At 49.5% G+C, this 14,743-nt stretch overlaps 2 protein-coding genes across 2 annotated transcripts; both read right to left on the reverse strand.

Moving 5' to 3' along the window:
- Positions 1-2,374: 2,374 nt before the first annotated feature.
- Positions 2,375-3,486, reverse strand: LOC144704484 (uncharacterized). The gene is made up of 2 exons (XM_078576924.1): positions 2,693-3,486; positions 2,375-2,636 (listed from the first exon to the last, which is right to left on the reverse strand). Exons 1-2 carry the CDS (start codon positions 3,484-3,486, stop codon positions 2,375-2,377), a joined length of 1,056 nt encoding a protein of 351 aa, XP_078433050.1.
- Positions 3,487-12,345: 8,859 nt separating this feature from the next.
- Positions 12,346-14,456, reverse strand: LOC144704280 (protein kinase family protein / C-type lectin domain-containing protein). Its single transcript, XM_078576638.1, has 3 exons — positions 14,271-14,456; positions 13,025-14,027; positions 12,346-12,956 (listed from the first exon to the last, which is right to left on the reverse strand). The coding sequence occupies exons 1-3, from the start codon at positions 14,371-14,373 to the stop codon at positions 12,407-12,409; spliced, it is 1,656 nt and encodes a 551-aa protein (XP_078432764.1). The 5' UTR covers positions 14,374-14,456; the 3' UTR covers positions 12,346-12,406.
- Between the last annotated feature and the right edge of the window lie 287 nt (positions 14,457-14,743).

A 14,743-nucleotide genomic window follows, 5' to 3' on the forward strand; every position in this document is an offset into this window, starting at 1 on the left:
GTAACCTGTCTGCAGCCGGTCTGGGCGGAAAGCCAGTTTTGGTTTTACATTTTTCATGTTATTTTACTTACTAAGGTACAACCGAGCCCCTGAAATTAAAGGAGAAAGCTAATGATGTCCAGCGCATGTCTGTGGAAGAGTTGAATGCAAGAAGGTTATAAGTTGAGGTAATTAAAGCGGGTGTTATTTGTTCCGTGGTATGATTTTGGACGTTGTATCTGACCTCTTTCTCGGCCTGCCATGCGTTTGTCTTATGTTAATTAATAATGTATTTAATACAGAACTGCATTTGTATGTTATAAATATATATAAGAAGTCATCTCGCGGTAGTCTTAGAACTTCTATGATTCGAAAAGAAGACTAAACCCAGTAAGGGATCTTCATGAAATTCTCACATCACATCTCATACGGACTTCACACGCAAAAGAAAAATGAATATAAATATATTACGGGTAAACAAAAAACGACATAAGTATAATTTCATTCCGACTGAAAGCGTCCATGTGTTTCTCTAAAGATACGTAAGAAACACGAATAGCTAATTATTCGTCAGACATGAGAAAAGTAGAACATTTTGAGAAAGACTGGAAAATAAATAGAATAAGTGAGGCCTTTTTTTCGTAGATCCTATTCCTGTGGGATATTTTTTGCATTACAATGTAACCTTAACAATGTTTCCATCGAAAGACCTACGCATCCTAATTGGGACTTTTGTTCCATTTAAATTATAAACTTTTTTTTTTCTTGTAAACATAAGAAACCTATATGATTTTAATATTTCTTGGTGACTGGTTATGAAAATTTTTGGCGAAATCCGACCCTAAGAAGTTTTAGCCTTGGCGACTATTAATATAAATTACAGTGTGAGAAGTTTTAGCCTTGAACATTGTTGGTAAACAGCATATAGGTTAGGTTAGGAGGAAGAAGATGGAGAAGGATGATGAGACCAGAGGAAGAAGGAGAATGATAATCTCATACTTAGAGGTTACACGAGAAAGGGTATTTGTACCCTAGGAGAGAGAATGTGAGTAAGGGCTAATGGGCTAATAGAACAGGGCCCATTATCTCACTAACAGCCCCCCGCAAGCGAGGTATGGATGTCGTCCATGCCGAGCTTGGAGACCGCACGCACCACGAGGGGGTTAGACATGCCCTTGGTGAGGACGTCGGCGGCCTGGTTGGAGGAAGACACAAAATTGAGGTCGAAGATGCCCTCGTCCATCCGCTCCTTGAAGAATTAGCGGTCACGCTCCATGTGCTTGATCCGACCGGTCTGGCCAGGATTTCTGGCCAGGGCAATGGCTGACTTGTTGTCGCAGTAGAAGTGAATCGGACCGGAATACTTGACGCGAAGTTCGCGCAAGATCCCGTAGATCCACTGGCCTTCCAAAGCCCCATCGGCAAGGGCCCGGAATTCCGCCTCGACACTAGAGCGGGACACCTTGTCCTGCTTACTGCTCTTCCAACTGACAAGGCCACCGAACACGAAGGCACAATACCCGGTGGTGGAACGGTAGTCAACGACGGACCCAGCAAAATCAGCATCCGTATAAACCTTCACAGTGGTGTCAGTGCTCCGTGGGAAGAGGAGGCCCTTCCTAGGACAGCCTTTCAAGTATGCAAGAACCCGATTGGCGACCTGGCGATGAATCTCATGCGGAGCATGCATGAACTGGCTGAGTAGGTTGACGGCGAAGCTGATGTCGGGGCGAGTGTGAGTCAAATACAGAAGCTTCCCCACCAGCTGCTGATACTGATAGGGGTTGACCGGCAGAGAGTCACCCCCTTCACCCAACTTCATGTTGGGATCAATGGGCGTCCGGAGTGGAGAGCAGTCGGTCATACCAGTTAGTGTCACAAGGTCAACAGTGTACTTCTGCTGGGAGACGAAAATGCCTCGAGACGAGTAGGCGACCTCAAGGCCAAAAAAATAACGAAGGGGGCCGAGTGCCTTAATCTCAAATTCTCGAGCAAGAGCATGTTCAAGGCGGGAGGCTTCAACAGTATCTAAGCCAGTAATCAGGATAGCGACCCCGGGCGGGCCATGCCGAAAAAAGATGGTAGCATCCCCGTTGCTCTGGGTGTAGCCTTCATCATGCATGACGGAGGAGAAGCGACCAAACCACATCCGCGGCGACTGCTTCAGTCCGTACAAGGACTTCCGCAATCGGTAGACGGTTCCCGGAGGGCCAAGAGGGTACCCGGGAGGGTGGCTCATGTAGACCTCTTCCTCAAGATCGCCGTGGAGAAAGGCGTTCTTGACATCAAATTGCCGAATCAGCCACCCATGATGAGCAGCGAGAGCCAAGAGGAGACGGACAGATTCCATTTTCGCGACGGGAGAGAAGGTCTCAAAGTAGTCGATCTTATAGGACTACGTAAAGCCCCGAGCAACAAGCTGAGACTTGCGACATTCAAGGGATCCATCGGCACGGTGCTTCGGGGTATGAACCCACTTGCACCCCACGGCCTTCTTTCCCGGCGGAGAGGAACCACATCCCAAGTGTGATTTTTGACCAAGGCGCGCATTTCTTCGTCCATGGCCGCCTTCCAATGAGGACAGGCCAGGGCATCGATAAGACGGCGTGGGACAGAAACCGAAGCAATGCGGGTCAAAAATAGACGGTATGGAGGACCTAGGCAGTCATAGGAAAGGTAGTGAGAAAGGGGATACAGAGGGTTGCGAGTGCACTGGCTAACCCCTTTGCGAAGGGCAATCGGCCAACCGATGGGGTCATCGTCAGCGCCAGGGGGAGCCGACGGAGATGGAGGGCCAAGAGAGGTGGGAGCGGAAGCGATGGAAGTGGGAGAGGATGTCACAGCAGGGGCGGATGACTCGGAGGAAGGTGAAAGCAAAGGAGCGGAATTGACATGGGTCGGAGGAGAGGACACCGGAGGGGGGAACTCCATGGACGGACATGAGTCGGAGGCCACCACAGGAGAGGAGTCATGCGGAGGTGGAGGAGGAACTCGGGTGACGTCCGTGGGCGGGGGAGGGGGTGCCGTGGGCGCGACACTAGGGAAGGGGTCCAAAAAGGGAGACGACGAGGCCTCTCTCGGCGGAAGGTCGGAAGAAGAGGAGGAGCCAAAGAAGGGTTGGAATTCGGCAAAGGCGACGTTCGCAGAAATAAGAAATCGCCGAGTAGAAGGGTGAAAACATTTGTACCCTTTTTGGAGAGTGGAGTAGCCGACGAAGATGCACTTGAGGGCCCGAGCGTCAAGCTTCGTCAAGGTAGAAGTCGTGTCGTGGACGTACGCAGTGCACCCAAAGACACGGGGAAGGAGGTTGGTACGCAGCGTCATGGCAGGAAATGCAGCGGACATCCGATCGATCGGACTGTTGAACTGAAGAGGCTGAGAGGGCAGGCGGTTGATGAGATGAGTCGCCGTCAAGACGGCTTCTCCCCAATACGTCCACGGAATCGAGTAATTCAACAGCAAGGTGCGGGCAGTAGACGTCACATAGCCAATACGACGTTCTGCCATGCCATTTTGCTCCGGGGTGGAAACGCACGATGTCTCATGGAGAACGCCCCGCGCGGCAAAGTAGGATGTCAACTCGTGGTTGACATAGTCACGAGCATTGTCCGAGCGGACCGCTGAATAGGACGGCCAAACTGGGTCTGAACCATCGCACAAAACTGCTGAACCGTGGCCTCTACAGCCGATTTGGCTGGAAGCAAGTACGTCCACGTGTAGCGTGTGGCCTCGTCGACGAAGATCAGAAACCAGCAGTGCCCCTTCAAGCTGGACTGTGGAGCCGGCCCCCAGACATCACTGTGGATCCGATACAGCGGTACCGTCGTATGGGAAGCCGATGGAGCAAAAGACGAACGTCGATGTTTGGCTAACTGGCATGCCTCACAAACAACAGTCTTAAGGTCCAAGCCCATACATAAAGACTGAAACAGACGCTGTAAAGTAGAGAACAGTGGGTGCCCGAGGCGCTGGTGAGCAAGTTGGAGACGGTCACGGCGAGACTCAGCAGCGGTGTGTAGACTGCGCTGCACCATAAAGCACGATCGGCTCCCATCCTCGAACAACAGCAACCCCCGGTCCTGCCTAATTGGTGTAGTCCTCCGCACCTTGTTAGACAAGAAGATCCCGTCAGGTTGGATGTGGAAGGAGCACTGAACCGCATCGACAAGGCACTACGGTGACATAAGCAAAGCACGGAGAGACGGAACATAAAGGACGTTGTGGATGAGACCGAGACCGTCCACATGGATAGTCCCGATGCCAGCCACTCGGAGACATCCACCACCGGTAGTGAGGACAGCCCGAGTCCCACTATGCCGCTCGTAGGATACGAAACGGTGATTGAACGGGGTCATGTGTTCCGTGGCCCCCGTATCAAGCACCCAAGTGGTATCCGACACGAGAGGGGCGGTGAGAGCCGTATGTCCACAGTACCACTGATCAGAAGAAGAGGCAAGGGGCGCACCGAACGTCCCGAAGGAGGCGATAGGCTGGGTCTGCAAGGCAGTCATCTGTGTAGACAGACGGGCAAGATCAGCTTGTAACTGCTCCATGGAGACTGCCGAGCTGCCGGGTAGAGGAGCTGCGGCGGCGGGGGAGACGGCAGCGACATGAGCTTTTGCATCCTTAGCAGCTTGAAGATCAAGCTGCTTTTTTCTGCACCTCTTCGCCGTGTGACGACGCTTGCCGCAGTAGGTGCAGACTAGCTTGTCCCGCGGGTCGGAGGCCTGGTCCGGGGCAAGAGATTTGGGCAGCTCCAAGGGGCACGACAACAACCCAGGGGGATCCCCCGAGCGGGAGATCAAGGCGGTAGAGTCGGCCCGGGGGACCACCTCAGAGAGATCACGGCGAAGGTTGCTCTCCATCTCGATCAACTCCTTGACCACCGCGTCAAACTCCGGGAGAGTGCCCTTGGTGTGCAGAGTCCGGCGATGAACCTCGGCATACGTCGGGTTGAGGCGGTCAAGGAATGACAGGAACCGAAGGCGAAGAGCGTGGCGGCGATCAACGCCGTGCGGATCACCAACGGGTATGTAGTAGTCGACCTCCCGCCAGAGTGCAGTGTGGGCCAAGCTATAGTCCATGATGGACATCGTCCCTTGGCGTAGGGCACCAGTGCGCTCCACTAGCGAGAAGATCCGCCACTGATCGGCATCGTGGCCACAATACTTGTGGGCATGATCCCAAATCTCCTTCGGAGTAGTCAAGTGAAGAAACTTGTCATAGACCGAGGGAGAGAGCGTGTGGTTCAGCAGCCAGGAGTGGACGAAGTGCTGCTCGGCGTCGAATGCACCATAGTGCGGGTCAGTCAGCGGCAGGGGCGGGCAGATCAAGTGCTTGTGGAGAAGACGGCCCTTCAGCGTGGACTCCACAAATTTGATCCAGGCCAGCAGTTGCGGAGCGCTCAACCGACAACAGTCGGGAGCAGGCGGGAGAGGAAGACCAATCTTTGGAGATGGTAGGTCTCGCCCGAAGTCAGCCGCGGTGAAGACTGGAAGCTGCACTCAGAGATTCTCATGTGGAGAGGGCCCAGAGTCGACCGTAGACAAGGTGGGCTGGCGGCCGGCGGGGATTGCGGCGATGTCTGGCGGCCTACAGCTGCTGGGTACGGCGACGGACTGCGGGCTGCAGGCTGCGGCTGCGCCTGCGGCCTGCAAGCAGCGGGCGACGGGCTGCGGCTTTCGAGCTGCGCTCGTGCCTGCAGGCTGCGTGATGCCGGACGTCATCTCAACGGCGTCCGACCGTCACCGAAGGAAGGAACTCGGTGTCGTATCGCTAACTAATCGGGTTACGTCCACGACGTCAACCGATGGATATGCGGAGAACAGAAATACATGTATGACGATAACGAGGACGATGGTTCTACAACGGTAAGTGCAATGCGCCGACAAGCTATGAGAGCCAACCCGGAGCGGGGACGGGGTCGCCAAGCTGGGTCGGACCAGCCCTCCAAGTCGTCCGAGGTGGGTCGAGGGCGCGCACGCCGTCGAATGGGGTAACTCCCACTGGGATGCTCACACGCGTCGGGGCGTCCCGACTCGTACCGGATAGGTAAGACGCCGTCTTTGTTTGTCGTTCTCTCAATCTGTCCCACTCACCTATCTAACCCGGCGCGGTGGAGGCAATACGAAAGAATACTGGCGAAATAAATGACGTAAGGAGGCTAGGGAAAGCAGGGTACCTTCGTGCGCTGGCGGCGGGATTTTCGCACCAACTGGTTCCGGAGGAGGGAGTTGTCGGGTGCGCGGAGGTGGACTGGTGCGGAGGAGCGGTTGTGCGCAGTCAGCGCGAGCGATGCAGGAGGCGTGGTCGACGGCGGTGGCGCGCGGTTGGCGCGGCGGCGGCGCGCGCGGTTGGTGCGGCGGCGGCGCGCGCGGCCGGCGGCGTGCACGCGTCAGCGGCGGCGGCGTCGCGGCGGTGGCGCGCGCGGCGCGGCAGCGCGAGGCAGCCAGCGGCAGCGCGGCGGCGGCGCAGCGGCGCGCTGGCGCTAGCGCTGGCGCGCGGCGTGGCGGCGTGGCGCGGCGGTGGCGCGGCGGCGCGCGTGCGCGGCGGCGCGGCGGCGCGGCGAAGCGCGCGGTGGCGCGGCAGCGCTGGCGGCGGGCGGCGGCGCGGTGGGCGGCGGCGGCGGCGCGGCAGCGGCGGCGCGGCGATGGCGGCGGCTTCCTTTCCTCTCTCCTTTCTCCTCTTCCTCCCTTCTTCTTCTTCCTTCTCCTCTTCTTCTTCTTTCTTCTATTCTTCTCCACGACCTGACCCTTCTTCTCAAAATACCATTCTTCAAAAATTTAGGTCAAGTGAGGAAAGCGCCCACCTCTTCCCCTTATATATGGTGAAGATAGGCCCTTCCTTAAGTCCAAAACAACAAAACAAAACAAGGAAAGGAAAGGAAATAATGAAAACGGGCTTGTCAGGCCCAACATAAAAAGGGGAGGGGGGGAAAGAGTTCCTCATATGGATCCTTCCTCGCTACACGACAACACGATAAAACCGAAAAGCTATAGAATAAGGTAACCGAAGGTGTCGGTGTGCTCCGGTGGTCGGCGTCCGCGTCATGCCGAGTAACGGAATGCGGGATCCCGTGTTGCTGCGGCGGCTCGTCGTGGTGGCTGGACTCGTCTCGGTGGCGAGCTGGGTAGTGCCGGCTCCTCGGGTGCTGGGTCGGGGAAGTCCTGCTGCTCCTCTGCTGCTGGCTCGATGACGTCCGGTGGTGACGCGCCATCACTGCGCCTATGGCGTGCGGGTGGAAGCCTACGGTCGCAGGCGGCGCCTGCGGCGTGCGGGCTGCGCCTGTGGCTGCTGGCTACTGCCGGCGATCACGGGCTGCGCCGACGGCGTGCGGGCGGCGCCTGCAGTCTGCGGGCTGCGGCTGCGGTCTGCGGGCTGCGGTCTGCGGTCACGGGCTGCGCCTGCGGCGTGCGGGCTGCGCCTGCTGTTTGCGGGCTGCGGCCAGCGGTCGCGGGCGGTGCTTGTGGTGTGCGGGCTGCGGCTGCGGCGTGCGGGCTGCGCCTGCGGTCTGCGGGCTACGGCCGGCAGCGGGAGACGGTACCTGCGGCTGCGGTGGAAGAAGAAGCAAAGAGGGGGAGGGGGAGGATCCGCTGGCTGGCTGGTGAGTCTGCGGAGCAAACAGTGGCAACAGGGCCAGGGATGAAAGGAGATCAAGAGCTGTGCTCTGATACCATGTGAAATCCTAACCTAGGTTAGGTTAAGAGGAAGAAGATGGAGAAGGATGATGAGACCAGAGGAAGGAGAATGATAAGCTCATACTTAGAGGTTACACGAGAAAGGGTATTTGTACCCAAGGAGAGAGAATGTGAGTAAGGGCTAATGGGCTAATAGAACAGGGCCCATTAGCCATATAGGGCCTATCTCACTAACACGTACATTTTTCCTTTGTCTATGTGCAGGTATAGATGGATGAGTTGAAGATGCCTTCAGACGCAGATTTGATGAAAAATTCCATAGGTGTCATCTTCTTTGATGAACCCGTTAAACCAATGAAATTAAAAAAACATAAAAGCGTGATTCTATCTCAGATCTGATAAAAAACATTGGACTTTTGGCTGTTATTCGAGAACTAAATCACTCTCTATCCCTGATACAGACTTCCTCTGCACGCATCTTTTTCAAAGCTAGTTAGGACTTTCTACTCGTTCAACCTCAGATTTTAATTTAAACTTGGAAGAATAATTCTTTCATGAGAACGGTACACTCCTGTTTGCGATTATTAATGATTACCCTGCTAAGCTATTTATAATTTACGATAGTTCTTTCTCTTCGAACTATCGTGATATAGATCTTCAGACAAGGTGAACCCTTCTCTTCTGCCATCTCTCTTTCTCCATCTCTTTTTCTCACTATATCTAACTCTCTATCTCTGCATCTCTGTATCTTTATCTCAATCTCTCTATTTCTCTATATCTCTATCTCCCTTTCTGTATCCCAAGCTCTCTCTCTCTTTCTCTATCTCAATCTCTATATCTCACTATCTGTATCTTTATCTCAATCTCTTTCTCGATCTTTATCTCAATCTGTCTCTCTCCATCTCTATCTTTATCTCAATCTATTTCTCTATCATTATCTCTATCTGTCTCTCTCCATCTCTATCTTTATCTCAATCTCTATATCACTCTATCTCTATCTTTATCTCAATCGCTCTCGCTTTATTTATCTCTATCTCACTCTATCTCTATCTTTATCTCAATCTCTCTCGCTTTCTTTATATCTATCTCTATCTCTCTCGCTTTCTTTATCTCTATCTCTATCTCACTCTATCTCTATCTCTCTCGCTCTCTTTATCTCTATCTGTCTCTTTCTTCATCTCTATTTTTATCTCAATATCTATCTATATCTTTATCTCAATCTATCTCTATCTTTATCTCAATCTATCTCTTTCTCCTTCTCTATCTATATCTCTATCTCTATCTGTCTCTTTCTTCCGCTCTATTTTTATCTCAATATCCATCTCTATCTTTCTCTCAATCTATCTCTATCTCTATCTCTATTTCTATCCCTGTCTCGATCCCTGTCTCTATCTCTGTCTCTATCTCTATCTCTATCTCTATCTTTATGTCTATATATGTCACTATCTCTATCTCTATCTCTAATTCTATCTCTCTCTATCTCTGCCTCTATCTCTATCTCTATCTCTATCTCTATCTCTATCTCTGCCTCTATCTCTATCTCTATCTCTATCTCTATCTCTATCTCTATCTCTATCTCTATCTCTATCTCTATCTCCATCTCTATCTCTATCTCTATCTCTATCTCTATCGCTATCTCTATCGCTATCTCTATCTCTCTCTCTCTCTATCTCTATCTCTATCTCTATCTCTTGTTGGATTAATATCCTATGAATGGTCTAAGAGGGGGGGTGAATTAGACTATTCCCTGTTTTTATTTTTCTTCCTGTTTTGTTATTTTCCTGATATCTATACCTATTACCTAATTATAAAGAGAGAAGAAGTGGACACCCAGAATTTTTATACAGGTTAGGGCTAATCCCTTAATCCTGTCCCGGGGTATCCAGCCGGAGTTTTAATATGTCCCTAACCAAGTTTATAGCCCCCCAAGCTAAAACAACCTGGTAATAGGGATACACGGATACCTCCTATCTAGAAAATGAAAAACAAGAATAACCTTGAGCCCCCTCAGCCTTTTTGATGGTATCCTTTCCTTCACTTCTACTTCCAATGGACCACTCAAGTCCTCAGCTTCCAAAAACTCCTTTACTCAAAATATTGTCTCTATTCTCACAAGTGTTGAAAGACCTTGTGAAATATTGAAACACTTGTATTCGATATACCTGAAAGGTTAGCTCAAGAGCAAAAAAAAAAATTCCAATATAATCTTTTTATATGAATATTTCTCAAGTTATTATTATTTTAAAAAAACTTAAAGAATAAGATTGATACTGTGATAATACTACTTTCTTAAGATATCAGAACTCTGAAAAGAAGAGAATTGAAAATCTGATCCCTTTTCAGATTTGAAATTCAACAGTAAAAAAAAATCCAATTCTCTTTTCCTTTCAAATAATGGTTTCAGCAGGTAATTCTAATTCGTTCAGAGTGTTAAAATCACTAAATGGAAAGAGAGATAAATCTTGATCTCTTTCTATCTTAATCAACAATTTCAGCAGGTAATTCTGGACTGTTCAGAGTTTAAATTCTGTAGGTGAAAAGAGAAACTAATATTGATTTCAGCAGGAATTTAAAATTCGTTCAACAATTTTTATTCTGCAATGAGAAAGAAGATTGATCTCGATTTTCAGCAGGAATGGTAATTCGTTCAAAAATTTTTATTCTGCAAATGAGAAAGAAGATTAATCTCTATTTTTCAGTAGGAATGGTAATTCGTTCAAAAATTTTTATTCTGCAAATGAGAAAGAAGATTAATCTCGATTTTTTCAGCAGTGATGACAATTCTTTCAGAATCCAAACCTAATTGTTATTTTCCGAATTTCAAACATTCAATTTCGCCAAAGAAACTCAAATATCAATGAATTTAATGTTCTGTTCTTACCAGAAATGCTGAGGTCGTCGAATCTGTTACTCTTACCAATGATGCCAATGCTGTTTAGAACCTTCACCCAAGATCTTCACAACGTCAAAGATCACAATAATGATCTGAGTTGCCGCACAAGGTCTTCCACGTTTCCCTGAAATCTGAGTTGTGTTTCCCAAGAGCTCAAGATTGCCAAACTTTTTCAAGAGCTGAAGATCGCCAGATTTTCTTTTCCTGCAGCTAAAAAAAAAAAGTCACCAGACAGACTTTCTCCCAGGAGTTCAAGATCGCAAGCCCTTTTCTCTTCCCGCAGCTGAAAAAAGATTGCAAGCCCTTTTCTCTTCCCGCAGCTGAAAGAAAAAGATTGCAAGGCCTTTTCTCTTCCCGCAGCTGAAAGAAAAAGATTACTAGCCCTTTTCTCTTCCCGCAGCTGAAAAAATTGCAAGCCTATCTCCTTTCCCACAGCAGACTTTCTCCTTTCCCGCAGCTGAAAAAATTGCAAGCCTTTCTCCTTTCCCGCAGCTGAAAAAATTGCCTATTTTTCTCTACCTCTTTCTTTTTACACCACTCACGACCAACTACCTTTCTTTTTTTTTTTTTTTGAATTTCGTGCCAACTTCTCTCTTTTTCTAAAATATTCCTGCAACTCTAACCATAATAACATTTTTATTTTATCTATGATAAACTAGACACACAAAATCGAAACTTATGGATTTTGAAAAAACTAAACTATATTTTTATTTCTCTTTTACCCAAAACCTAAATCTTGATTATTCTCTATGTTTTGAAATTCATAAAAATTTATAATCAACAATTTTCATCTCTATCTCTATCTCTATCTCTAATTCTATCTCTCTCTCTATCTCTGTCTCTATCTCTATCTCTATCTCCATCTATATCTCCATCTCCATCTCTATCTCTATCTCTATCTCTATCGCTATCTCTATCTCTCTCTCTCTATCTCTATCTTTATCTCTATCTCTATGTCTATCTCTATCTCTATCTCTATCTCTTTCTCTATTTCTATTTCTATCTCTATCTTTATCTCTGTCTTTATCTATATCTCTATCTCTATGTATGTCTTTTTTAAAGAGAATCTCTATGCATATCTATCTCTATGTATGTCTTTTTTTAAGAGAATCTCTATGTATCTCTATCTCTATGTATGTCTTTTTTTAAGAGAATCTCTATGTATGTCTTTTTTTGAAGAGAATCTCTATGTCTTTATCTCTATCTCTATATATGTCTTCATCTCTATCTGTATCTCTATATATGTCTTTATCTCTATCTCTATCTCTATCTCTATCTCTATATATGTCTTCATCTCTATATGTTTTCATTTCTATCTCTATCTCTTTATATATCTTTATCTCTATATCTATCTCTAGATATGTCTTCCTCTCTATCTCTATCTCTATATATGTCTTTATCTCTATCTTTGTCTTTATTTCTATCTCTGTCTCCGTCTCTATCTCTATCTTTTTGGCTTTATCTGTATTTCTGTCTTTGTTGCTATCTATATCCATATCTCTTGGACATCCCACTTTTTACTCAAACCCCAGGAGGGTACAGCTGACTCCATTGCAACCAAATAACTTCAGCTTCTGGAATTTTTCTATAGTTTTTTATAATCTATATATATATATATATGTCTTTATCTCTATCTCTATCTATATGTACATTTTTTTTAAGAGAATCTCTATATATGTCTTCATCTCTATCTCTATCTCTTTTTATGTCTTTATCTCTATATCTATCTTTGTCTTTATCTCTATATCTCTTTGTCTTTATCTCTATTTCTGTCTCCGTCTCTATCTCTATCTTTATCTCTTGGACATCCCACTTTTTACTCAAACACCAAGAGGGTACCAAATAACTTCAGCTTTTCTCGTTAATCCTAAGACATCTCCAAGTTTTCTAATCTAAGTCATGATGAGATCAGCAGAGGGAAAGGGGGAGAGGCTACCTCAAGAGGGGGGGAAGCAGGGCAGAGCTGCTGCAGCTGGTGCACCACATGGGACATCCTGGGCCGCACAGAGGGCACAATCTGGGTGCAGGCATAGACAAGGTCAATGACCTTTTGGACGGTGGCCGGGTCGGGCAGGTCCGTGATCAACGGGTCCAGGAGGTCCATGTGGCGGTGCGCCTGGACCAGGGGGGTGGCCCAGTGGAGTATACTGGGTCCGCCCACGGGTTCCTCCGCCTGGGCCAGGCGGCGGCCCGTCACCATCTCCAGCAGCAGCACCCCAAAGCTGAACACGTCGCTCTTCGTAGTCAACTCGTTCTGGTACACGAACTCCGGTGCCAGGTACCCGGACGAGCCCGCCACCTTGGTCCTCTCATGCATCACCTCCCAGTAAACAAACTTGGCCAGGCCCAGACCCATCAAATGCGCTCCAAATTCCTCATCCAGAAGCACATTGCTTGCCCTTATGTCCCTGTGCACCACCTGAGGCTTCACCTTGTCATGCAGGAAACTGAACAAAAAACCCAACATTAGAGAGAGCAAAATTCTGGCAGGTAGTGATGGGCTCATGGGGCTTACGCAATTGCTTGGGCCAAGGTGGTGGCAATCTTCATCCTCACTGCCCAGCTCAGGCTCTTGCCTCCCTTGGGAAGATGGTGGAGCCAGCGATGGAGGGGGCCGTTGGAGATGAACTGGAAGATCAAGTAGCGGTCGCCATGGTCATAGCAGCAGCCCTTGAGGACAACCAGGTTGGGGTGGTGGAGCTTGGCCAGTCTTCCCACCTCTGAGAAGAATTCCTTCTTCCTCTGAAGCCGGGACTTTCGAAGCTGCTTCACGGCCACTCGGCTGCCGTCGGGGAGGAGGCCGACGAAGGTGCCGCCGGTCTTGGCGTCCCCTACGAGGCGGTTCCCCTCGCTGAAATTCTTCGTCATCGACCGCAGTTCCTCGATGGCAAACACCTTCCATGACGGCGGCACCAGCGCCACCGCCGCCGGGCTCGACAGCTTGCGAGATCGGCGCCGCCGCCTGCTCTGCTTGTACAACAGGAGCCACAGCACCACGGCCGTGGCGGCGGCCAGGATGAGTCCACTCACCACGGCGAGGATGATGAGGTACTCCCTGTGGCAGTGGTAGCGCCGGCACTGGGACAACTGAACCGAGCTCAATTGAGATAAGAGAGCACCACAGATGGAGGAATGTGGGGTGTTGCAGTTCTCGGAAACGATGGTGGTGTTCTTGTTCTTCCTCCAGCCGGAGAGGAGAGCGCAGGAAGCCGTCTCGTTGGCTTGGGATGGTTCAATTGCAGGGAGAATGGATTGATTCCATTGCGTCAGCCCGTCAGACCAGATCCATGAAAAACCAGAGGTGGAGTTCCTTCCCTGGCCGCCGATCCAGCAGCCCCCCCCATCGGCTGGGCAGAGGGCTTCAGCGAGGCTCAATTCCTCGGAGGACTCCAGAGCCACCAATTGGCCGCCATGATTTTTGCAAATCTCCTCTGAATCGGTCCAGGGAAGGGAGCTCGTCATGAGGACGAAGCACTTGTTCTTGCTCGGCCCGACCTTCCACCCGCCGGGGCAGATCGCTGAAGAAAAAACCCAGGCTTAGACTACGGCGGATCGAAGAAAAAAATACACGCTTGTTCTTCGTTTTCATCCACCAGATCGAGATTACGACGAATCTCCAGAGCAGGGATATCGCGGGACGAAAAAAACAGAGGAAAAAAAACAAGGGTTTCGTTCGTTTCTCCGAGTCCGAGAATGGGTTGGAATTAGGGCAGAAAACGCAGCAGAAACCATCGACATTGATCTGGATTTCAGAAGCTTACTGCCGGAAGAGGAGGCATTGAAGCTGGCGACGGCATCTGAGGGAAGAATCGCGCTGACGAACAACACAAACAACGCAAACAGGACGGCCGCGATCGCCGCCATGGTCGCCTCTGCCGAGCTCCCCAGGCGGAAGAAATTTCAGTCCAACCGATGAGAGAGTTCTTAGTAGAGATGGTCGTGCAGTCCGGTCCGGTTCTTTCGGCCGCTGTGCGATTTTACCGATCGCACGAAAAGGGCAATTCGAAGACGAGTGCGAATTTGTGCGAAAAAGTCGCATCGCACATCGCATAAATTCGCACAAGGGGGAGAGAGAGCTAGAGGGAGAGAGAGAGAGAGAAAAGCGATAAAGAAAGAGAGAGGGAGAGAGGACGGAGCTACGAAGTCAATGGAGGGAGGGAAGAATGAGCGGGCGAGTGAATAGCGAGAAAGAGAGAGAAGAGAGATAGAGAGAGAAGAGTGACAGAGAGCAAGA

The sequence above is a fragment of the Wolffia australiana genome, chromosome 6 (assembly GCF_029677425.1).
Source record: "Wolffia australiana isolate 7733 chromosome 6, ASM2967742v1".
Lineage (NCBI taxonomy): Eukaryota > Viridiplantae > Streptophyta > Magnoliopsida > Alismatales > Araceae > Wolffia > Wolffia australiana.

Coding starts and splice junctions, on each gene's coding strand:
- LOC144704484 (XM_078576924.1), bottom strand. CDS start 3,486: ATGGCAGAACGTCGTATTGGCTATGTGACGTCTACTGCCCGCACCTTG. Junction 2,637..2,692: donor CTTCGCAAAGGGGTTAGCCA/GTGCACTCGCAA, acceptor ATGACTGCCTAG/GTCCTCCATACCGTCTATTT.
- LOC144704280 (XM_078576638.1), bottom strand. CDS start 14,373: ATGGCGGCGATCGCGGCCGTCCTGTTTGCGTTGTTTGTGTTGTTCGTC. Junction 14,028..14,270: donor CAATGCCTCCTCTTCCGGCA/GTAAGCTTCTGA, acceptor TTTTTTCTTCAG/CGATCTGCCCCGGCGGGTGG. Junction 12,957..13,024: donor ACCTTGGCCCAAGCAATTGC/GTAAGCCCCATG, acceptor TTTTTTGTTCAG/TTTCCTGCATGACAAGGTGA.